The 23659-nt window shown below is 38.5% G+C and overlaps 4 protein-coding genes across 8 annotated transcripts; 2 read left to right on the top strand and 2 right to left on the bottom strand.

Annotated features, from left to right (window-relative positions):
• The first annotated feature begins 67 nt into the window (after window positions 1-67).
• Window positions 68-1254, top strand: Gas41 (YEATS domain-containing protein 4 Gas41). The gene is made up of 4 exons (XM_003700571.3): window positions 68-208; window positions 364-645; window positions 707-887; window positions 950-1254. Exons 1-4 carry the CDS (start codon window positions 158-160, stop codon window positions 1120-1122), a joined length of 687 nt encoding a protein of 228 aa, XP_003700619.1. The 5' UTR covers window positions 68-157; the 3' UTR covers window positions 1123-1254.
• A 523-nt stretch (window positions 1255-1777) lies between these two features.
• Window positions 1778-6132, top strand: LOC100879733 (solute carrier family 25 member 35). Of its 2 annotated transcripts, none has more exons than XM_003700572.3 (5): window positions 1778-2050; window positions 2955-3336; window positions 3548-3766; window positions 3835-3949; window positions 4017-6132. In XM_003700572.3, exons 1-5 carry the CDS (start codon window positions 2016-2018, stop codon window positions 4208-4210), a joined length of 945 nt encoding a protein of 314 aa, XP_003700620.1. In that variant the 5' UTR covers window positions 1778-2015; the 3' UTR covers window positions 4211-6132. The 2 variants fall into 2 exon arrangements, with proteins under 2 accessions (XP_003700620.1, XP_012154550.1); XM_012299160.2 differs by lacking the exon at window positions 1778-2050 and adding an exon at window positions 2067-2335.
• LOC100879842 (solute carrier family 2, facilitated glucose transporter member 3) lies at window positions 2910-10415 on the bottom strand. Of its 4 annotated transcripts, XR_013039919.1 has the most exons (10): window positions 10193-10415; window positions 9528-9577; window positions 8096-8169; window positions 6557-6664; window positions 6204-6477; window positions 5838-6131; window positions 5362-5768; window positions 5005-5276; window positions 4739-4916; window positions 2910-4525 (listed from the first exon to the last, which is right to left on the bottom strand). XR_013039919.1 is itself a non-coding variant. In XM_076537377.1 (9 exons), the coding sequence occupies exons 2-9, from the start codon at window positions 9538-9540 to the stop codon at window positions 4793-4795; spliced, it is 1566 nt and encodes a 521-aa protein (XP_076393492.1). In that variant the 5' UTR covers window positions 9541-9577; window positions 10193-10415; the 3' UTR covers window positions 2910-4792. The 4 variants fall into 4 exon arrangements, 3 of the variants coding, with proteins under 3 accessions (XP_076393492.1, XP_076393493.1, XP_076393494.1); XM_076537377.1 differs by having other exon boundaries at window positions 2910-4916; XM_076537378.1 differs by lacking the exons at window positions 9528-9577; window positions 10193-10415 and adding an exon at window positions 8426-9067 and having other exon boundaries at window positions 2910-4916.
• Window positions 10416-10554: 139 nt separating this feature from the next.
• Window positions 10555-22198, bottom strand: LOC100879953 (putative chitinase 10). Its single transcript, XM_012299152.2, has 29 exons — window positions 22146-22198; window positions 21674-21993; window positions 21080-21336; window positions 20959-21012; window positions 19939-20555; window positions 19686-19871; window positions 19447-19591; window positions 19037-19390; window positions 18479-18969; window positions 18190-18418; window positions 17936-18124; window positions 17545-17869; window positions 17255-17487; window positions 16857-17191; window positions 16478-16795; window positions 16216-16384; window positions 15935-16146; window positions 15521-15857; window positions 15057-15461; window positions 14691-14999; window positions 14398-14609; window positions 14065-14343; window positions 13815-14000; window positions 13470-13758; window positions 13062-13408; window positions 12591-13004; window positions 12091-12537; window positions 11715-11834; window positions 10555-11638 (listed from the first exon to the last, which is right to left on the bottom strand). The coding sequence occupies exons 1-29, from the start codon at window positions 22185-22187 to the stop codon at window positions 11480-11482; spliced, it is 7980 nt and encodes a 2659-aa protein (XP_012154542.2). The 5' UTR covers window positions 22188-22198; the 3' UTR covers window positions 10555-11479.
• Window positions 22199-23659: the final 1461 nt, after the last annotated feature.

The raw sequence follows: 23659 nt of genomic DNA, 5'->3' as shown, positions 1-23659 counted from the left end.
TCGTAATTATGAAATTGAATAAAGCGCGCGAATTGAAGATTTAATGCTGGAGTAGATGGCAGTACAGTAGAGCGCTAACAAAAACATTGTATGAAAGTTCGGCGTTCTTTCACTTTTGTTTTAAAATTGTTTACAACAAAATAATCATGTAATCACAATGATGGCAACAACTAATGAATTTGGACCGGATTCTGGTGGTAGAGTGAAGGTAATTTAAAAAAAATAAAATATTTGTATGTTCTTAACCTACAAATATAATTGATGATAAACAGACAAATATTCAGTGCATATATTATTGACAAATAAATGCTCTACATTACAAACAATAAAAGTTAACTGAAATATTATTGAATTGGATTACAGGGAGTTACGATAGTAAAACCAATAGTATATGGTAATGTTGCTCGATATTTTGGAAAAAAGAGGGAAGAGGATGGGCATACTCATCAGTGGACAGTTTATGTTAAGCCGTATCACAATGAAGATATGTCAACATATGTAAAAAAAGTCCATTTCAAATTACACGAAAGCTATAATAATCCTAATCGTATTATGACAAAACCACCTTATGAACTTACTGAAACTGGTTGGGGAGAATTTGAAATTGTTATTAAAATATATTTCCATGATCCTAATGAACGGCCTGTAAGTATTTCAAGAAGAGAAAGTTTATACATTCATATTGCATTATTAATGTTTTAAATAGGTAACTATATACCATATATTAAAACTATTTCAAACAACTCCTGAAATACAATTGGGAAAGAAAAGCTTGGTGTCTGAATTTTACGAAGAAATAGTTTTCCAAGATCCAACAGCACTGATGCAACATTTATTAAATTCTAGTAGGCCTATAACTCTGGGTGTATGGCGTCATAATACAGACTGTAAGCAATAACTTTTCTATCTATTTATTTTTACATATAAAAATGGTGTTATATTTCTACAGTTGAAGCAAAAAAGGAATCCACAATGAAAGCAATAATGGAAGCACGAAACAAAATAAGGCTGGAGGTGATTGATCTTAAAGAAAAAGTGACATTAGCAAAAGAAACAATTGCTAAATTCAAGGAAGAAATTGCCAAGATCTCTAAAGCTGGTGGAAGTTTGTCTGTCACATAACTAGAATGTTAAATCATTAATTAAAAACATTGTAAAATATTTTTCTAAAGATTGTAAAATTCTGTTTGTATAATTAAGTTGTATATATGTCTAATAAGATCACAAATTCGTAATAAAAATGTTTAAAATAAATATGTGCAATATAAGAATAATATATTTAATATAAAAATGAAATTTTATCACAGCACTAATGACAATGCTAAGAGGCAATATCCGGCTACAACCATATATCAAAAAATTGTATTTTTAGTTAGATACTTACTTTTATTTCACACACATCCGAACGATAGTTTTCAATGAACGTTCTGCTTTTTTTAAAAAAATTCCACGTTAAGATATCGAAGTTGCCTCGCTAGATCACACGACATCTGCGAATTCAAAAGTCGACAAACTTTCATAAACCTTAAAAATTACATCATACTTTACAATACTCCATCCAAAATAATTAACAAATTATACTGTTAGAAATTTATATATACAAAAATTAATAAATTCTGTGTACTTAATCTTAATCTTGTGAAACAAACGTAGTACGCATAAACAATATCCGGAAAAGTTTTATAAAATTCTAGATACTATTAGCAATAGCGCATGCGCAATAACATTTTCTGAAATGTAGGGATCTCATTGAGCGAATGGTTAAGTATCATTTATTTCTTTCAATGAATTATTTCTATCACGTGTTTGTGAAAAAAATTTCTTATCACGACCTTGAAATGACAACTACTCATAGTTAAATAGCCACTGCATAGAATTAGTAGGAGTGATATTAATTTTTCATTCTTCGAAATGATAAGTTCAGAAAAGGTATAAAAAGGCACTGGTGCGCTAAAATTGACAGGAGTGATTTAATTTAAAATCGTTTCTGCCGATTTAATTTTTTCATATGGAAAATGACTGCAGCGCCGAACACACGCACAAACAAACCGTGAGAGTTTTCATTGTTCATTACACGTTTCTAACTGCTCATAGTTTCGGTTCATTACAATTTTAATAACTTGACTATACGTATACGCATGATCATGATAGTTATGCAATAAACTCCGCGATGATGGCCGGCCGGCCAGTAATTACTTGCATATCATTAAAAATTTCTTCGCGAAATATTTCCAGTGTGTAACATCTCACTTTCGCTTTATAGTCACTACTTTACGATTTGTTATAATGTTCGATTTTTATTGTTTTATACTATAATTATGAATACGGTCAGATGGTCAGTGATGCTTCAAGTATTTACTCGCATTGATCGATTTTTATTTAATGTTTTACACTTTGTTTAGATTAAATAGATGTAACACCTAACTTGTAACTTTGGTAAGACATGTTTAGTGCCAACCGTTTTATTTTAATTCTTAGAATACCGTTTCTAAACTTGTAACCAAAATTGTTGTCTTAACCACACAAAAATGCGTTGTATATACATTGACACGTATATCGATGTTGTTATAACTGGAATATTGTATCATTAATGTATTTTATTTACTAATGACTCACTACCACTGTTTAAATAGTTAATGATGAAATATAAATGAGCACCTATTTTTGTGATCTGATGCATATACTTATTTATGTACATTTCATACTAATGATATCTTATATAACATTTTAGCATAATTATTTAAAAAAAAAATTCATTTAGTTTTCATAAATTAATTAAAGTCCAACGGAAGCAAAGGTGAAGTTGGATCCGGTTGTAACTTCCGAATGCTCGTTTGAATTTTCGCGGTTAATTTGAAATTGAAAATTATTCGGTACAACAAAAGGTTATTTAAAATAAAAGAATTCGATTATTGTAATTAATAATAATATTTATTATGTTTTTGTTTTAATAGTCCAGGCATTGAGTTCGCAATTGGAGGGTTAGCGGCAGTAGGCGCTGGATTCTTCACAAATCCAGTTGACGTAGTTAAAGTACGTCTACAGTTACAAGGAGAGTTAGAAGCACGAAACTCGTACAAAAAAATATACAAAAATACCGTGCATGCGGCTTATCTGATAGCAAAACATGAGGGTATACTTGCATTACAAGCTGGTATTGTACCCGCCCTGTATTTTCAAGTGGTGCTCAATGGAATACGGTTAGGTATTTATAATACAGCGAAAAAGTATGAACTTATTACTAACGATAAAGGGAACACCGACGTTTTAAAGACTGTGATAGTAACTGGAACAGCTGGATGCATAGGAGCTGTACTTGGTAGTCCTTTCTATATGGTAAATCCTATCTATTAACATTTACTTCATAGTTGTTTAGTTATTAGCTTATTGTGCCCTTGTAGATAATACTTATTTAACTATAAGATTATATAGAAGTAAATTTGTATAATATGTTAATAGTTTGCATAACTGCATAGTAATAATTGATATGTTGATATATGAAGACACATAGTTATATAATTTATCGCATTACTTATCATTGTACCAGGTAAAAACACAATTACAAGCACAATCAGCACAGTCCATAGCTGTTGGACATCAGCACAATTATTCTGGTACCTGGTATGCGTTTAAATCTTTGTGGAAAGAAGGTGGATTCTTTGCTTTATACCGTGGCTGGTATGCCAACATACCACGCGTTTTTGTTGGATCTGCGACGCAGTTGACTACATTTGGATTAACTGCGGATTGGCTACGTTCTTTAGAAGCGAGTATTTGAGCAAATATTAAGACCACATAATTTAAACCGTTTCTGATGTTTCCTTTCTGTTTCAGATCTTTACAGATCAGCCACTACTTTTAACATTTTTGGCTTCCTTAATCGGTGGAAGTTGTGTGGCTCTTACCATGCAACCGTTTGATGTTTTAGCAACCAGACTGTACAATCAACGTAAGTTCAATCAGTTGAATGCTTTTAATTAATCTCAGTTAATAATAATTGTACAATAAAAACACAGGGACGGATGCAGGCGGAAAAGGGTCGTTATACAATGGACTTCTGGACGCACTTATTAAAATATCACGGACAGAAGGACTGACTGGTTTATACAAAGGAATTTTTCCAACATGGATGAGAATAGCACCGCACACCGTGCTGTGTTTAGTCTTTTATGAAAAATTAGATCAATTATACAACAGATTTCGAAATTGACATTAATATAAAATTTATGAACGTTAATGTTAAATTTCGTTGTATACATATTGTATAATAGTAAAAAAATTTTGTAATTTTAAAGTTATAGTATAAGTATGATATAGCAAGAAATAATAAACTAATTTCTTACACGGGCAGTGATGTGCTTTGTGATTTGATCGTGACGAATTTAGTAATATAAAATTGCTTGCCGATTAAGTTTATGATAGTTTTCAAATCAATATATTTATGTTTTCCTTAAAATTAGTCCTTCTGAGATCCGAAAATATTCCAGCATGGTCCAAATACTTAACAATTTACGCCGTACAAAACCTGATAAAAAAATGCAATGATACCAACATTGCACGATACCTTAAAATGTTAGTTTATGTCCTAATTTTTAAATAACTTAAATAACTTTGAACAATGAATGCAACTAGAACAAGTTCCTTATTTATAGTATAAGTTAGACCCAAGTTTTGCTAAACAATTTTAACAAATTGTATATTTGTATAAAATTTATAATTTAAAAAATTGTAAACCTACCTAATCATTAAAAAATTTTTAGTCAACAAATATGCAATATATCACTCTCTTAATCTAACCGGCAAAAATGGAATTTGCCATAGAATGCGGTATTGAATTTGGTCTAGAACTGAAGCCTTGATTAATCGATGCCGCGACATCCGTCGTATTTCTTCCTCTTGTTTCAGGTAAAAATATCCTAAGTACATTAATGAGACATTAGACCGTGACTGTTATTAAATGACATTGAAAATAATCAGATTACGAATTTATTTGATGTTACATACCTAACGAATTGTGCAAGAAGTAAAAGAGCTCCAGCGAATATTAGAAAAGTGTATGGGCCTATAATACTCTCCAGTGTTGGAAACATCATGCCTACCATGAAATTTCCACCCCAATTAAAAATGCTACCCAGTGCCATTGCTACTGGACCAGGGCCAACATCAAATAATTCAGATCCAATGAAGTATGGGATCGGACCGAGACCAATACCATAAAATATCACATAAGCCATTACAGCTACAACACAGATAACTGGCATACATGATGATACATGCTGTAAAAAAATAAATAATTGCATTACCAACCATTATCATGTAAGTTTAATGAATTTAGTTATGTATGATAAAAAATGAACTTACATTTAATAACATTGAAATACACAACACTATCAAGCATACAAAACATAAATAAATACTGCTGAGTAAAACAACCCTCCTATTTAAAGATGACATCACTGGTACAGAAATTAATGCCATGGCAATATTAGCTACTCCAGTACCAAGAGTAGCATATTGTGCTCCAGCGATACCAAGTCCGGCATTAAGAAAGATGGCATTGGAATAATAAAACACAACATTTATGCCACTCATTTGTTGTCCAAACTGTATTAAACAAACTAAGAATACAGGAAGCTTCAAATTTGGATCTTTGATCATACGTCTCATTGTCCAAGGTTCAGCTGATGTTTTTGATTCTATTTCTTGCTGGAGATTAGAAATTTCTACTTGTAGAAGCATTATATCCATATTACGTATCCTGCTGAGTTCTAAAATATTGGAATAATTCTTATTAGTATATGATCCAATTATACATAGATATATCAATATTTACTAACCATCTAAAGCCTTTTGTTTCTGTTCTTTAATTATAAATAAATATTTAGGACTCTCAGGTAAAACAATGCTTGTAAGAACTAAAGCATATACACATAATGGAACAAAAGCTCCCAACATGTAATGCCAAGAATTTTCAGTTCCTAGTACCGAATGAAGTCCTGCAATTTGACCTAGAAACACTCCACATGTAATTCCTAACTGACATAAGACTCCAACAGCACCTCTTAATCTAAGGGGTGCAATTTCTGCCATATACATTGGTACTACACATGTTGCAAAACCTCCAGAAAAGCCTGAAAAACAATCATTTTTTATATAATTTATTTCATACAAACTGTGTTTACACATAGGACTCTGAGACTTACCAACAATTAATCGACCTGCTAACAGCAGTTCAATTGAGTTCAATTTTCGTATCAAGAAAAACATTCCAGCTCCAGCAATGCCAAATATATTTCCAATACATAGTGCTCCCTTTCTTCCATATCTGTCTGCTACCCAACTGCCAAGAAATGAACCAACTGCACCACCAATTAGAAAGATTGAAACAACAGTAGACCAAATTATTTTTAGGTTATTTTGGGAAACATCCACGTCATATCTTTCTTTGATACTTGCATTACAAAATGCTTCTATCAACTGCAATTAATATATGTAATTAAATTAAACCGTATATTGAATAAAGTATTACAATTCTCTAAAATATATAAATACTAACATGGGCTGCATTGTTTAATACTCCTATGTTAAATCCTGCTGGTACAGCTGATCCTAGACAACAAGTAACACCTGCTAAGATTAAGGGAAAAGTCCATCCACCCGGTGTCTGAAAGAAACAAGTTTGAAAAAATGTTAGTAGTTGTAATTTTTTACAGGTATAACTAAGAATGCAAAAGTGACTACATTCAAATGAAATATGAATTCAATTTCTCAATATATTTTAAATAAAAAAAAAAGAACAATTAGTGCACTTAAAAATAATCAGATTGTTCATAAATTACATGAAAAAAAAGGTATGTAGATTGCTGAAATTAACTACAATTATATCATATTAAATAAATGATAATTATTAGATGTAAAAATGAAATATAATACAAAATTTAGAAAAAATGTTAAGCAAACAATGTGTACAAAATAAAAATAACAGCAAATCTGTTCATACAGAACATAAAATTTTATGAAGCGAATGAAACTCAACTGCACCTACAACATTAAAATATTTTAGTATGTGCTGTGAGATGTAAAGAGGTACAATGTGACAAATCTTATAACAATTTAATGGTTAATACTGCAAGTAATATAATACAAAGTGTATACTCGTAGATTTATGTATATTTTTTGTCATAAGCTTTTCACAAACCCCTCTGTCAATTAAAAACAAAGATGTGTAAACTATAAAACCATACCACTCAAATAACTAAGCATCTTAAGCAATAGTGTGTTGCACCCTGACAGATCAATCAGTGATAAAACGGAAAAGCCTGGATGGAATGATGGAATAAAACTCAATAAAACCACACATCACTGGTATACCTGGAAACTATTTAGATAACCAACATCCATTATTAAAACTTCTTATAATATTACACTGTTATATTTGCAATGGATAACAAACAAAAAAAAAAGAAAATAAATAAATCTAATAATTACTGTTGCTTGTACCATCACTTTGTGTATATCATTGAAATTACGTTTGTGTACACTTTTATCATATACACTATATGCAATCAGTACGTATAGAAAAAGCACAAGTTCAAGATATATGATAATGAAAAGTAACTTGACCTCTCATTATGAATGAACCTTCCAGTCAGATTTCATATAATAGCTACATAAATACATGTTACAGTATTTATGCTCTTTGATAAAACAGTAATACATGTATCTACTTCTATTGCAACTCATAAATAATACAGATGTTTGTATCTTATTCGTACATAATTACATGCATTTATCACCACTAATAGAATTTCAAATGGGAACAGTACATAAAAATATTGTTATATCATGTAACACACAAATGTTATAATTATAAATTGTGAGATATTTAAGGCACTTAAAAATTATACATAAGGCCATTATAATTTTTTCATGAATATAACATTCAATTATTAAAATATGAAGGGTAAAGCAGCAATGGCAAGGATATTTTTACCCCTGAACAACCTGTGAGTCTTTTTACATTAATGTTTATAATAAAAGTGAATTTAATAAGCTGTGCATGCTTCTGATTTTTTGCCAAATAAAATATAATTACCGATCTTTCGTCACGATTACCCGAGGTTGATTGATGCGGACGTTCATCGTCCACGAGTACGGCAGCATGACTATCTGCAATTGCAATTAATAATCATATATAAACATCTAATGATTATTCGAACAAATTACCTTCGTGCTATATACATGACGTTATCAACTCATAAAAGTATACGACCTTTCTAGATACATCTTGAAACGTAGATTTAGGTTAATGTACTTGATTGAATGAAAAACGCTTCTATGAAAAAAATACATAATAATAACATAGTATTCAGTACTACACTAGCAAGGAACTTAAATAAAGGCACAATATTTAAATAAATATTACCCAACGCCATGCTTTGTACAGCACGTGTCACTGACACGATGTCTGAACGGTAAATGACACGGAACACTAGTCGCCGACTGCAACACGACAGCGTTGGCTTCGGTTTAATATTATTGTACGAAATAACAGGTTGGCAAAGTTTATAAACTTTGCAACGTAATTGCGAATGAGTGTATTTTTACTCCTGCAATAATTTTGTGTGTTTGATGTGAACGACCGAAAAGCTTACATTCAAAATAAACAATGCAGATTTTCGTTCTGGCTGCACATTCGAACAAGCTTTTTCACACAGTCAATAAAACGTAATTTATAATGCGTAAGGACTTTGACTCTCTTTACTAAACATGCACCACTTAAACATTATTAAAACATCAAATATAATGCATGATTGATGTTTTCGTAGAAGATAATAGAAAGAATATAATTCTGTTAGTAATAAATGACGAGTTAACGCCTGTACGACATGTTCTCTCTTCCAAGAGTCATTTTTAATGTGCTGCATGTGTCTTTTATATCTAGTTTTCTATTAAATTTTTTAGCGAATGCAACTAATTGTGTATATATGAATGATATCATTCTTCCGGTAGTAGAAAGGTGTTTCCGGGATGAAGATTTCACTTATCTCATTCTATATCGTCCGGAGCTGCAATTGTGTAAACATTGAAGTTATTTGAGGATAGTAGCGCACGTGCACGCATTATCTCTACAGAAAGAAAAGTATCAATGTCAGCAAATCAAGTGCAAAAACGTGATCGCATCAAATAAATATATAAATACATCTTTTACCATTTTTCGTCGTTTAGAAAATAATTTGATAAAGTAAAAATCTGATGTATCAAAAATCTGACTACCTTCCTGGAATATTTTAGAGAGTCATTGTCTCGTGTGTGATAACACAATTTAAGGTCAATAATGTGTACAAATGTTAGGAACAGCTTTGCTGATAAGCTTGACCTGAATCAAGTATATGTATAAATGTGCAATTATTATATGTTATTGACAGCAACAATATCAACCATATTGCTTGAATATCGATGAATTCAACAGTTTAATTTCGATTTATTACCGATCATAAATATCGCATCGATTGTTTTGTACGTACCTTCATCAATCATGTCTCCAAGGTTTCAATGACAATGCGTGAAACGTGATCTACATAAAGGAAAGTAATTCTTAAAATACAAAAATTATTTGAAAATCATAAACAGATGTTCACAATCGAATATCATTATAAACTTTTTATTTTTTACGATTAAGTTCACCGAGCACAGTTTAAACACGGCTTAGTCGCCTATCATATCGATAACATAATTCCTGCTATCGAAATTTATCGATCGATCTCTAACTGAAATTCTCGAGAGTTTGAATATTTCCAGTGGTCAGTGACTCCCAATGATTCGTTCAAACCATCGTCTTTTTCTCAGGTATATGAACTACTGGATTTGTAATGATACAGAGTATAATTTTCTCTTTTTCATTCAATAGTATCTCAAACTTTTTAAAGATGTACATCGTCAATTGTGTAGCAGTTTTAAAACGTAATTTGAGAATCACACGACACTTTTGCAAATTTCAACAAAGTCTACGTTGTCGTAAATTGTTTTGACGTTTCACTTTTGTTTCGAAAGAACCGTTATCGTTGACGTTTTTAATGCTGTGACAACGTGAAAACGAAGAATATTTGCAGATTCTTTTATGATATTCAATTGCGAATACGGTGCGTACGAAACGATAATTTTTCGATTATAAGGAAAATTTAACACTTACTAATTTTTTTTTACAAACTGTTTCTTTTAGGTGATCCGAAACCCACGGGACAATCAACGAGGTACTTCGTCACGCTGTTTGCCGGGGACTAGTTCAAATATTCTAAATGATTTCTGAAGTCAGAAACTCCCCACCATTTTTACCCTCTCCTATCAACTTCCATTACGCATTTCTTTACGTGTATAATTAATTCTATCCTTGAGTAACACTCTTACGGGAAATTCGCGCGAAGGAACTGTGTTTACGTATGAAATTAGTATACTGTATACTAGTTGCTATTAACAGCTGCAAAAATTTAGACTGAAGTGTATATCGTTCAAACATAATTTGTTAAGGGATAAATAAGTGAAATACATAATGGATTTATTTAACGACACGTTGTATTTAAAATCGTATACTCGCAAAATATATTCCATGAAAATTGCGTGTATAATTAAGTAAGTTATCGCCCGTATATCGTGCTCTAACGAGATCGATTAAAAGTATCGTCTTCCTCGAGGACGCGTTAACAATTTTTTTCAATTCATGTGTAACATTACCGGTACGTCACCTGGAAGAGTTTCTGCGACAGTTACCATTCACACAAGAAAATTTTTCTTCTCGCATATGTTTTCCGTCTGCGTTATTTATCTCTACGAATTCTTTTTTCTTAAAGATGAACTTGAAACGTTACATTCGACTTACATAATTAGCTGCTACATCGAACTATTGTACAATATTTATCTTTTAATGTGTCGTTTGCAGTGCCACATGATGTGCATATGTACATATGTACATACAATTGGCTGCAATGTAGGCGTCCTTTCAGATAATTCAAAGAACGCAGTGTCCCACTTGCTTTCTATTTCAGAAGATTAAACATGTAAACTAAAATTTGAGAATTTGAAAATTTAGAAATTTCAAAGTTTACATATTTGATTTTCAAGTAGGAACGCCTTTGCGTTTTATCTGAAGAAAGTCTACATTGCATCTAACTGTACATTGAATAGCAGTAACTATTCGTGAGAGAAGGAACTTAAAAATTTCGCAATCGTTCGAATGAAATCGCGTTACTCGTATTTTTCTCTTGTTAAACACGCGGTTCTGTATTTATCAAAGTTACGTCAGTAGATTTCTCTTTCGTAATGCAATTTTTGTGACACGATGGTACTGCAACGATAGTGGTTATGTTAGATGATACTTTTTCTCAAGCGATCCGAGATTTATCGACATCGATGATAGTGGAACGCACGTCAAAGAATTATTGTCCGTAAACCATTCGCGTATCTTCCTCGAAGCACGTTCGCTTCAAGTGCAGTCCATCCTGTGATCCAGTTCTCCTCTTACTCCTTGACTCAGCGCCGTGACTAAAGGATACCTATCACATGCGCACTGGCCTTTGAAGTCGTCCAGGTCCAAAGACCAGATCATCGCGCCCCCAAGATTCAGCTCTCTGATAACTTCAGCCTACAAAGGAACACGTGTCTGGTTAATTACCGTTTATTGAACAATGTTGACATTGTTGCGCAATATTTTACCGTACCTTCTTCATTACAGTAGACACGTCATCGTAACTGACCCATTGGTCACCCTTCGTGGCGTATGGACCATTATTTGGATCTTTGATTGCTGACCAGTCTCTATACTTCACGTTATCGCATATCTGAAAATAGGAATTAGATTTATAACTCAACTGTTAGAGTTTTTATATAATAAGATATGGAGGTGGTCTAGCACTATCTGCTCTCCTCAACTTCCTGAATTCATATTATTTCCATCAGGGTAAAATTCCTAACATGATTCTGTACTTCAACCAGTCCATATTTGGACCACTTCCTCTAAACATTTGCTATCCTAAACTCGTGTATCACGTCCAAACTTTATTCCACCTCCAGGCATTTAACTATCTGAACAGATACCTCATAGAATGCAAGCATTCCCGCAGACTTGGTGAATTCTCCTGGATAACCAGGTGCAGAACTCTGTGCACCCGTTGTGTTCGTTTCCCTCGATAATGTGAAGCTTTGTCCATAGGTTGGTACACCCATTAACAGTTTGCTCGGAGGCACGCCTTTCTCGACCCAGTACGTCATCGAGAAGTTTACGTTCAAGTCAGATGGATCATAGAGAGGGGCGATATGACCAGTTTTGCTATCCCAGTACCCGTGGTAGTCGTAACTCATCACGCCTATCCAGTCTAGGTATTGTACCAAGGCTGGAATGCTGTAAGCCACGTCGATGACGTCTTTACTGGCTGACACTGCTGCTGAAAGTAACAGGCCCTTGGATTTGAAGGTTGCGTTCAGATCTTTTAACAGAGCTGCGAAGGCTGCTCGGTCGCTGGATGGTCCTCGGTTGCAGTCCATCTAAAAAATTAATGCAGTATAAAAATAATCACTTTGTGCTTTGTTTCACATACCTGCCAACATACTGGATATTCCCACACAAGATCCAGCCCGTCGAATCCGTGGTTCGCAACGTACTCAGCAGCATGGCGTGCAAATTTCTGTCTTTCAAACGAACTGTGAGCCAATTTGCTGTACTTCTCCCCAGATTCGTCCCAGCCACCCAAACCTAGCAGCACCTTCAGTCCTTTGCTCCTTAGACTTGCTATCCGGCTAAGAAACTTCTCTTGTCTGTTATCTTCTATAGTTAATTGTTTTGGGTCCAGCTTGGCGAGTCCGTAAATAATGTGTGTGCATAAATTTGGTTCTATATCCTCCGGTGAGAACTTTCCTGCTCCTGCTCGTTTCACTGCCCAGTCCATCAGGTAACAGATCACCTTCTTCTCGTTAGTTTCCACAGAAGAGATGAGAGGCAGCAACTCGTTCGACTGTGTATTGAGACATCTTTAACAACGAATCCATTTTGCAAGTAATGCTAAACTAACCTGTCGCTGGGTGTCCCTGCATTTGGTGTTCTCCGGCCAGTCGCAGCGGTCCTCGTTCCAGTACAGACCCCGTGGACACGAGTGTTCGGTTAGCTTGCCGAAATTACACAGGAAGTACTTGGAGCAGTCCTGTTTGTGCGGAATGAACACACGACCACCGCAGTCCTCGGGTACACTTGCTGCCGGGGACTCTGCGTCTATTTCGATTGTGTCATCAGAGTCTGTGGAGGCTTCAGTCGTGGGAGATGGTGGCAGATACGTTGGTCTCGGAGAAGTTGTAGCTTCCCAACTCGGTTTTTGAGTGGTTGTCGTTGTGGTAAAATCCTCGTCGTCGATTGTTGTAAACTCTATTTGAAAAATGCTGATATATTAACTGCACTTCAATTTAATCATCAGCTAAACATTTACCATTTGTAACTGGACATAAAGGACCATCCGGATAATTTCTTAGAACTCTATTCAAAGTCCTCAAAAGTGGACTCGGTTCACAGCCGCATCTGTTCTTAAAATCGTCCAGATCCAACGCCCAGACCATGCCACCCGCCAGGCCGAGGTCCTTTATCAACTCTGCTTTAAGCTGCACTTGCTTTGCGTCGTCGAAGCTGACCCATTGATCACCTTTGTAAGCATAGGGTCCGATGCGTCTCTTCTTGTCCTCGACAACGGTCCAACCTCTCTTCAAGGTCCTCTCACATATCTGTAATCATTGTGAGATAGAATCTTGCAATTATGAAAGAGTTAAGATAAACTTACTTCGTAGTACGACAAGAAACCCCTGGCTCTCGTTGCTTCTCCAGCTTCCCCTCCTCCATAAGTAGGTACATTCAATCCTCTTTGGTTTCTGTCTGCCAAGGAGAAAGATTGCCCGTACAAAGGTACCCCCATCACAAGCTTGTTGGGAGGAGCGCCCTTTTCTATCCAGTAGTTGAGCGAGAAGTTCTGTAAGGTGACTTAAATAATAAAAATTGCACTATTTGGATGGTTTCAGAAATCATATACCTACCGCGTTGAAGGTCGGCTCCCAATCGCTAGGCAGAGGATACAGAGGAGCAACATGTCCAGTCTTCTTGTCCCACTGTCCGTGATAATCGTACGTCATGACAGATATCCAGTCGAAATATTTGGCCAAGACAGGCACATCATAGCCAGCATCGATGACTCGTTTACTAGGGGAGACCGCAGCGGACAACAATAAACCTTTCGGTCGAAATTCTTCGCTTAATTCCTTCACAAAGCTAGCGAAGGCTTCCTTGTCTGAAGCTGGGCCTTTATTGCAGTCCACCTAAAAACTTCTTGATCATCCACCTTTCTTCAAGATAATACAAATGTTCCTTACCTGCCAGCACACCGGGTATTCCCAGTCCAAATCCAGACCCTCAAACTCATATTTCTCAATGAACTGTATCACGTTTTCAATGAATCTACGTCTTATAGACGGGGAGTTCACGAGACGACTGTATTTACCGCCTGCGGAATCGTTCCAGCCTCCTATGGCCATCAACACCTTCACTCCTTTGGACTTCAAAGCTGCTACCCTCTCGTAGAACTCTGGAAACGAGCGAGAATGATACATACAAAGGAAAAAACATACAAGTGATGAATCACTGAATGCTATGGTATTTCGTTTACTGTTATCAATGTCGGCCCATGGGTCGTGTGACTTGATGATCATCTGCGATCCGTCCAGCACGGCGAAACCGTAGAGAACGTGGGTGCACAAGTCGGTGTCTATGTCCTCAGGCAGGAACTTCCCTCCCTCCTGTCGGTACCAGGCCCAGTTCGTGAAGTAACAGATCATTTTGTATCCACTGTCACTCTGCAGGTGATCCTTGGACGTCGATGAACGCACAGTCGTTGTGACGGTACTAGGTGTTACCGTAGGTGCTGCTACTGGTACTCTATCTTCCTCCACACTCTGTTCGTCAGTTGGATAGTTGGCTGCAAGTAAATACTGCCGTTAAAACAAGAAAATGGCTCAGACAAGATAAACCTTACGTTCGTCAATTTTGTTCGGAGTCTCCGCCAGCATCTTCTGAATGGTGTGCATCAAAGGATGCGGCCCTTCGTCGCACCGTCCGCGGAAGTCGTCGAGGTCCAAAGCCCAGACCATTCCACCACCCAGATCCATGTCTTTGATGAACTGAGACTTCCTTCGAATCGATTCAACGTCGTCGAAGCTGACCCACTGGTTGCCTTTGTAAGCGTACGGACCCATCCTGCGTTCTGGGTCCTGAATGACGGTCCAGCCACGGTTCCGAATTCTGTCGCAGATCTCGTAGTACGCGAGGAAGCCGGCAGCTCTGGTGAATTCACCGGCGTGTCCTGCGCTGGCAGGGGCGTTCAGTCCTGTTCCGGCACTGGGGTCGTTGATGGAGAACGACTGACCGTACAGTGGCATTCCTATTGAAACAACCAGTAAGTAATCGAGACTGGTTTAAATCTTTTAAGCAATTATGTACCCATCACGATGTTCCTGCGAGGAGCACCCTTCGCTATCCAGTAGTTGATGGAATAGTTTGCGTTGAAGTACGAGTAGTCATCGTCCGGATGATAATACAGCGGCGCTACGTGGCCGGTTTTCTTATCCCACTGGCCGTGGAAGTCGTAGGTCATCACTGCGATCCAGTCCAAGTACTTAGCCAAAGCTGGAACGTCGTAGCCTTTGTCGATCACTTGCTTGCTCGGCGACACTGCAGAGCTGAGTAACAGTCCCTTAGGTCTCATCTCACTGCTCAGTTCTCTCAGTAGATCCGCGAAGCCCTGCTTGTCGGAAGCTGGACCTTTCTTGCAGTCGACCTACAATAACAACCATGTATCCTTGCAGTTACCCAAGGCTATAATAACCGTGTATCCTTGCAGTTACATGCACGTACTTGCCAGCAGACAGGATACTCCCAGTCCAAATCAAGTCCATCAAAGTCGTACTTCTCTAAGAACTGAATGACGTGGGAAATGAACTTCTTTCTGGCTGCTGGGTTATTCACCAAGCGACTATATTTGTCCCCGGCAGAGTCGTTCCAGCCTCCCAGCGCGAGGGACACCTTCAGGCCCCTCTTCTTGTACGCAACGACCCGTTCGTAGAAATCTGTTTAGAATAATCAATATAGATATCCAATGTTATTTTAATAAGATATTATTTTAATAAGCTACGTACGATTGTCGTAATCAGCCCATGAGTCGTGGGCCTTGATGATGAGGTCCGAGTAGTCCAGGACAGCGAAACCGTACACGATATGAGTGCACAGAGTGTGGTCTATGTTTTCAGGAAGGTATCGGCCGACTCCTCTTCGGTACCAGGCCCAGTTTGTGAAGTAACAAACTACCTACGTGGCAGACAACCATTCCAGTATAAGAGGTGTTTCAAGAATGTTGAATCCTTCATATGAAGACTAGTAGACGAATACAAGATTAGTTACTTTATAATATCCAGTTAGCGGAGAAACTTTGTCAGGGTCTATCATAGCGGACGGTGTGGTAGAAGTAGACTGAGTGGTACTTTCCCAACGTTCTTCAGTATGTGAAGCCGTAGGGCTGGTAGGTTTCAGAGTGCTCGTCGAATCCTGCTCAGTCGAACCCTCCTGGCAATTAGCACGCGAAGGCCAGTCACAGATTCGAGTTTGTTGATTGAAGTGCAAGCCGGGAGCACATTGGAACACTTCGTGACGACCCCACAAACATGCCTGGTAGCTCTGACAGTCTCCTGGGACACCGGAGTAGCTTCCAGGAATGCATGGCTAAAAACACAATGGTCGTCAACCTCTAAATCGAGAACTTCGAGAATTAATTCAAGCTTACAGTGGATTTAGAGCCAGCAGCGACCAGCGAGGCGCTTTTTATGGGTTTCTCGGTGCAAGGAGTCTTGAACGCCCAGTCGCACATGTTCTTCTCGTTGTTCCAATTCAGTCCTGGACCGCACTGTTGCGACACCAGGTTTCCGTTCACGCAAACCAAGAAGCTTGTACAGGAATTTGGATAAGCGTAGTATTGACCGTGCTGGCAACGCTTCCCCGGTTTCTGAAATGGCTTTTCTGTAGTCGGCTTCTGAGTCGGACGCTTCGTAGTCGACCACGTCGTTGTTGGTTTCGAGGTTGTCCTCGAGGTGCTCCACATTGGCTTTCGCGTTGTCGAACCTGGACAAGGCATCAGATTAAATATCACAATACACTATCTTAATAATTTCTTTCTTGCCATACTTGTTTGCATTTGACATCTTGCTGCAGCTGGCCAGTCGCATATACCCCGTCTCGCGTCCCAATGCAGTCCTGGCGCGCACTGCTCGCGCTGTAGTTCTCCCAGCACGCATCTGAAGTAATTGCTACAGCTAATAGGGTCCGGTACGTATTCTCCAACGTTGCAAGGACTTCCTGGCTTCGAATCCGAATCCTCTTCTGTGGATTCCGTGCTTTCTGGTGGTTCCTTGCTTGGCCTACAAAGTATTCATATTTAAAAATGATAGTAAATGTTAGCTATGGAAGTGTCGTACCTAGTGGATGTCGAGGTCCAAGAGCTACTGGTCGATTGAGTCCACGTGGTGCTGCTCCTCGTCGTTGTATCTGGTTTACTAGTCGTGTCCGCACTGGTAGGTTTCGGAGTCCAAGTCCAGGTTGGCCAGGTGGTTCTGGTCGTGGACTGAGTGGTGGTACTCGGTTTCCCGCTCCACGACGGCCACGTGGTTGGCTTCCCCATCGGTGTGGTCGGTCGAGGAGTTTCGTCTACAGCGTCACTGTGAGGTGTCAACGTTGGAGGCTGAGGTGTGACCGGTTCGGGTGGTCGTTGACAGCCTTCAGAAACTTTTCCTTTTAAACGTCCTAAAAAAGACGTCTATAACAATGACTAAACTACTACATAAAATTAGATCGACCTTATCAACGAACCTAAAGCACGATTAATGCTTTTCAACAGGGGGAACGGTTCTGAGCAGCAGCGATTTAAGAAGTCGTCCAAATCCACTGTCCACAAGGAGGCTCCACCGAAACCATTTTGCAGAATGTATCGTCCTTTCGCGAAGATGCTCTCTCTGTCGTCGTAGCCCACCCACTGATCTCTGTAATGAGCACTCGGGCCTACAGAAAGAACGTTTGTAAGAAAGTTTGTTTTTGAAAGAACTATCAATTGATCTCACTCTTACCTGAACCAATCTTCCAACCCTTATTCTTGACTCTGTCACAGATTTCATAGTAAGCGAGCATGCCAGGCTGTCTGGTGAATTCTCCAGCAGCTCCAGGTCCAGTTGCAGGGTCACCCAGGTCATTCAGATCTTCGCTGGACAATCGGTAGGCTTGTCCGTACAAGGGTATGCCTATCAGAAGTTTTGATTTATCTGCGCCAAGACTGACAAGGTACTCCACGGTAGAATTCTGAAAGAAAGGATTCAAGATGAATCTTCTTATAGCAATAGTAGTAAGTTTGAAACTTACGACGTTGTAGTATGGATTAACATCAAGAGCGTTCCCGAACAATGGCGACAAGTGTCCCGTCTTCGACTCCCAAGCGCCGTGATAGTCGTACGTCATCACGGACATGAAGTCCACTATTCTGGAAATCTCGCGGACTTCATAGCCTCTGTCGATCACCTCCTTGTACCCCGACAACGCGACGGCCAGCGTGAGTTTCGGTTCCTGCTGATCGAACTCTTTTCTTAACTCTCGTATCAACTTGGTGAAGTTTGGCTTGTCGGTGTCGGGACCTTTCCTGCAGTCGCTCTGCCAGCATCTCGGGTAGTTCCACTCGAAGGACAACCCATCGAAATTGTGCTTTCTCAGAAAGTTTATCGTTGCGGCGACGAACTTACGACGGACTGCCCCGTTGCTTATCAGACGGGAATATTTGTCACCGGTGCTGTCCGTCCAACCTCCGATCGCCAGCAGCACTCTTGGGCCTTTCATCGTCGTTACTCGCTCGTACAAATCTGAAAGAATAGAAAATTTAATCTTCCAGGTAACTGGAACAATTCTGGGACAGATGATGATAAGTACTGTTTTCTATGTCGGCCCAGGGATCAAACGGTTGTATAAGCAGCGTGTCCGGATTCAACCCAGCGAACGCATAGATCACATCGGTGCAGAGTCTCGTGTCCAGCCTCTCAGGCGCAAACATTCCATCCCCTTTACGATACAGGGACCACGAGGTTACGTAACAGACCACGCGTGGCCCCTTGTCTGTGGAGATTTCAAAATGTTGCGGTTCCTGAGTCTCTCGTCTGTCGCTCGACCCTTCCTGAAACCGATCCACTTGTCTCGTTTTGCACGTGTCTGGTGTCGTTTTGACGCAACGTCCGTTGACGGAGTCGAAGAATCTTCCTTGTCCACATTGACCTTGATATTGCACACCTATTCAAGTGTATAAATATAGTAATCTGTTGAAAGTTTCTCAGCTGTGATCTTACCATTGTAACAGGAGTAGAATCCAGAACAGTTGTCTGGGTCGATGAAGAGGCCTTCGGTGGTGCAGTCTTTTACTCGTCGCTTGTCGTAGAATCCTGTTGATTCGATTGCGGCGTTCAGCATTGGCCAAGGATTACCGCAGATACCCTGAGAAGATACATGGTTTAATAGTGAACTTGAAGATATATTGCTAAGTATATCCACTAGTGGGTATATACATTTTAATAAATATAAATTGTACCTGAAAATCATCCAAATCGACTGACCACAAGGAAACACCGCCCAGTCCTGTTGATCTGACATAAGCAACCTTTATCTTCACCGACAGCGGGTCCTCGTAGCCCACCCATTGGTCGCCGCGTTTTATGTAGGGTCCCTCTTCGTCTCTCCCTGAGATCCACGACCCGTCCTCCAGTTTCTCACAGATCTTAAATCATACAGAAAGTGTGACAATCTTGTTCTCCACATATCAAATAGTAAATATAAAAAATTACTTCATAATAAGCCATCCGTCCATTCTGTTGTTTATTATAGACTCCCTCGATGCCCGGACCAACGATGGGTGCCCCCGCATCGGTGAAGTTGCCAAACTTAAGGGTGTACCCCTGTCCAAAGAGCGGTATACCAAGAATGATCTTGGACCTATGCTCCTGTGGAACTCGTTGGAGCCACCTGTTGGTTGCACGCACGATATACTTCAAGGGAGCCGGATGAAGGGCTAGTTTCTCCCGTCTGAACGCTGGACTTTCCCTCCACGCTCTCAGGAGGACCAAATCAGCGACGGAGGTGATCTCCCGATCCACCGGATCCTCCGGTCTCTGCGCAACCGCTAAGATGTACTCGTGCTCCTCCAAGAACTTCCTGAGCGTCTTCAGGAGAAGCTTCAGATCGTTCGAATGCTCCGCTGAATTTTCCCAATCGATTTCAACCCCGTCGAAGTCGTAGTCTTGAAGGAAAGTCACGATGGACTTCGCCAGTCTCTCGCAACGAAGGGTACAATGGTTCTTTGTTATTTCGGTGAACAATTTTCCTCTGTTTGGCGTCGAGATCGAGACGAGCACTTGTAAAGCCGGGTTCCTTGATCGATGTCCCGTTACCGCTTTATATCCACCTGGAATTGTTCGAATAAATTAACGGTACATTGATTGATAGGACGCGTTTAACAGTGTCATATACAGGGTGTTCTTACAAATAAGCTTTCAAGTGTTTCTTTTACTTGGCAATACTCTTTGCAAAATTATATTATTGTATTCTGACTTAAAATGTCAAGTTTGTGTTCTTTGTATTTGAATTGGTTTGTTTCCCGCCAAAAGCGCGCGAACTCCGTTGAAAGGGCTGTGTGAACCCCTTTAACTATTTATGAATTTACGTTGTAATGAATTATGCATGTAATTATAATAATATAATAATGCATATAATATAATCATATGTGAAATATTTAATCATAAATTATTTATGAACCATGATACATAAACTGTACTGTCGAGCTGGAGTTCATTAGGGTTTCTTATTACCTTTAATCTCGTCGTATTCAGGATCCTTAGAAACTATGTCCAACGTCTCTGGATCTAGTGAAAAAAACTCATATGAATACCGTGTTATATTCAGAAAAATATCTATTATTAAAATAGTTACCCAAAGTGGCTGCAGCGTATACTAAATGACTGCACTTATGATCCGGAAGAGACTGAGGGAACAGAGAGAACGGTTCCACTCTGTGAACCGCGCTAGAGTCCAAATGGCACACCACTTTTGGATCAACGATCTGATGTGTTCGTGTGAGGGTTGGTGGAGCCAAAGGTTCTATCCAAATCGATTCGTGATCAATGTTGCTGAAGAACGGTGCCTCTCGGTGCTCCACAGCGTCCCTCAAAGGTACTCGACCACTGAACCTACATAAATCAGTAGGTATCATAAGTCAATCAGTATTATCATAAGTCAATCAAAATCTCTTCTGTAGGTAAACTAGATCTCTCATAATCTTTTATCTCAAACTTTAAAATAAATAATTTTTAGCTAACAATCTACATTGCCTACAGAAGGTTAACAAATCTGTGGTCATGTCACGCAAATTTGTGGTCTTGTCTTCGGTAACTGACTGCATATTGCAAGGTGAAGAATTAACCACGAACACCAAGTAGGCATCGGTTTCTTATGAATGAAATTCGATACCGATAAACAAGCGGACGCTTATGGAATAGGTGTATAAAGTTACTCGAGGACACTGACTCTCTGTTATCTTGTAGAGGTAGACTGGCTGCATGGAAGTCTATTTTATTCGCTGGCGGTGCTTCGACCGCATCACGCAATGGGAATCTTTCGGATCCATATTCCGCATGAGTGATCGTATCGTCCAACGTATTCTCGGTTACCACCGGATTCTCCACGGCGTTTCTTCGGAAACCTTTAGTGTTGATGAACTCTACGTCCGCTTCTTTTTCATTCGGGTTCCACGGAGGTGGTGGTAATAAATATTCTTGAATGGACACTCGGTAAAAGGGTACTGCGACCGACTGGCCAACCAGGAGTAGGATGAGCCAAGAGAACATCTGCAAAAAAGTAATATGAAATAGCAGTAAAACAAGGTGTGGAGTACTAAATGCCTCTATTAATGTCTTTAAATTTCCTTCAGCAACCAAAGTCAAGCCTTCACTTCAAGATCAATTAATTTGCTTCACCTATTGTATACTAATCATGCAACCTTCAGAACAATGTTTCTATTGTTTTCCTGCTCCTCTTGCATTCAGAACCAGACTGCAATAAATTGGAGTCTGAGGTATATTTATGTCATTGCACTTCGTCACTTAAATCAGCAGCAATTCTTTTATAAAATAAGACAAGAGAATGTGTGCATACTTCCCACTAAAACCTGTCCTGCAGTCTGAACACGCGTACACCGAAAAAGAAGAATACAAAATGAGGTGGGCTTCGCGTTACAACGGCTACCAGTTCGCGATAATTGCTGTTCTACGAGGATTTGATCATAATAAGTGGAGAACAGTTGTAAACAAGGGCATTCTCTCTTCACCTTGACAATGAACTTTGTCATTAAGCAAAGAACAGAAGAATGCAACAGAAGAAAAAAGAAACTTTACAAACGTGTTTCCAGTTCTCTTTTCTTTTATATTTGTATAAACAAGAGGCTGGTGGAATTAGCCAAAATGTAACCTTGGCATTCGTGTACTTTTACTCTTCAGTCGCAGCGGATGCCGCGAAATTGAAATTTATGCGGACGAATCATGCGCTGATTCACCCAAGGACAAAGACCACGCGGTTGTTGCTTCGATCTTCGCGATCATGTTTAACCATTCAAAATGCGACACTCGTAGGTGGAAGTAACCGTAAGGCCAACCGATGGGCATTCGAGTCCTCACTTGCAATTCAATCTCCGATTCTTATTTTATGGAACTCTTCAGAAACATTCCTAATGAGACACGGCAGAAAAATTTAATTGTCAAACACCTGATATTCCAGTTGACGAAACCTGTTCAGCGACTACATAGCTGATGCTTTTACAAGATTGTCTTACTGCATATTGCACTATAAAACAAACCGTAAAACCGCGATCATCTTAACTGAAATGCTGGACATTAACGAGAATGCAATTGTTTAATGATTGTTAATAACTGACCATGTCTTATCTTCAAAGAGAACGTTCCGACGACTGTAAGTGCTCCAACCAGTTCCTTGATGTTTCTCGAGGAAAAATCTACTAATTGACCTGATAGAGTATCGGTTTTAATGTTAAGGATTCGCTTGACAGTGAATATGGACGCGTGAATTAATATGTGGATCGATATTGGGTCACTGATGACCACAGCATTATGATATGAGTTAATAAATTCGAGTCTTGTAGTTCTTGTACTTTTCATGGACCATTACTTCCTTCAAACTTGACCACTCTTTAGACAATTACTCCACTAATTTTACTTCAAAGTTCTACAATTTGTAGTCCTTTCCATAGACCATGCTGATAATTAATATAAACACTGCAATTTTAACATAGACATAAAGTAATTACAATGTTGTTGATACTGGATGTATAGAATGAGTGAACCTATATAGAACCTGTATAAACTTCCACCTTTCTCATCCTGATCTTAACTGTAACATAAAAATATGAATACCATTGCAATCTTAATGTAGACAAAGTAATTACAATGTTGTTCATACTGGATGTCTAGAATGAATGAACCTATATAGAACCTGTATCCT

The sequence above is a fragment of the Megachile rotundata genome, chromosome 11 (genome assembly GCF_050947335.1).
Source record: "Megachile rotundata isolate GNS110a chromosome 11, iyMegRotu1, whole genome shotgun sequence".
Lineage (NCBI taxonomy): Eukaryota > Metazoa > Arthropoda > Insecta > Hymenoptera > Megachilidae > Megachile > Megachile rotundata.
Note: the sequence above shows the minus strand (reverse complement) of the source record. Positions and strands in the feature narration are given on the sequence as shown.

Coding starts and splice junctions, on each gene's coding strand:
- LOC100879842 (XM_076537377.1), bottom strand. Junction 6,665..8,095: donor GTAATCGTGACGAAAGATCG/GTAATTATATTT, acceptor TGTTTCTTTCAG/ACACCGGGTGGATGGACTTT. Junction 5,277..5,361: donor GTATTTCAATGTTATTAAAT/GTAAGTTCATTT, acceptor ATTTTTTTACAG/CATGTATCATCATGTATGCC.
- Gas41 (XM_003700571.3), top strand. CDS start 158: ATGATGGCAACAACTAATGAATTTGGACCGGATTCTGGTGGTAGAGTG. Junction 209..363: donor ATTCTGGTGGTAGAGTGAAG/GTAATTTAAAAA, acceptor ATTGGATTACAG/GGAGTTACGATAGTAAAACC. Junction 888..949: donor ATGGCGTCATAATACAGACT/GTAAGCAATAAC, acceptor ATATTTCTACAG/TTGAAGCAAAAAAGGAATCC.
- LOC100879953 (XM_012299152.2), bottom strand. CDS start 22,187: ATGCAAGAGGAGCAGGAAAACAATAGAAACATTGTTCTGAAG. Junction 14,344..14,397: donor AATACCCGGTGTGCTGGCAG/GTAAGGAACATT, acceptor AGAAGTTTTTAG/GTGGACTGCAATAAAGGCCC. Junction 14,001..14,064: donor GGGAGCCGACCTTCAACGCG/GTAGGTATATGA, acceptor GTCACCTTACAG/AACTTCTCGCTCAACTACTG.
- LOC100879733 (XM_003700572.3), top strand. CDS start 2,016: ATGACTGCAGCGCCGAACACACGCACAAACAAACC. Junction 3,767..3,834: donor ATTGGCTACGTTCTTTAGAA/GCGAGTATTTGA, acceptor TTTCTGTTTCAG/ATCTTTACAGATCAGCCACT. Junction 3,950..4,016: donor AACCAGACTGTACAATCAAC/GTAAGTTCAATC, acceptor ATAAAAACACAG/GGACGGATGCAGGCGGAAAA.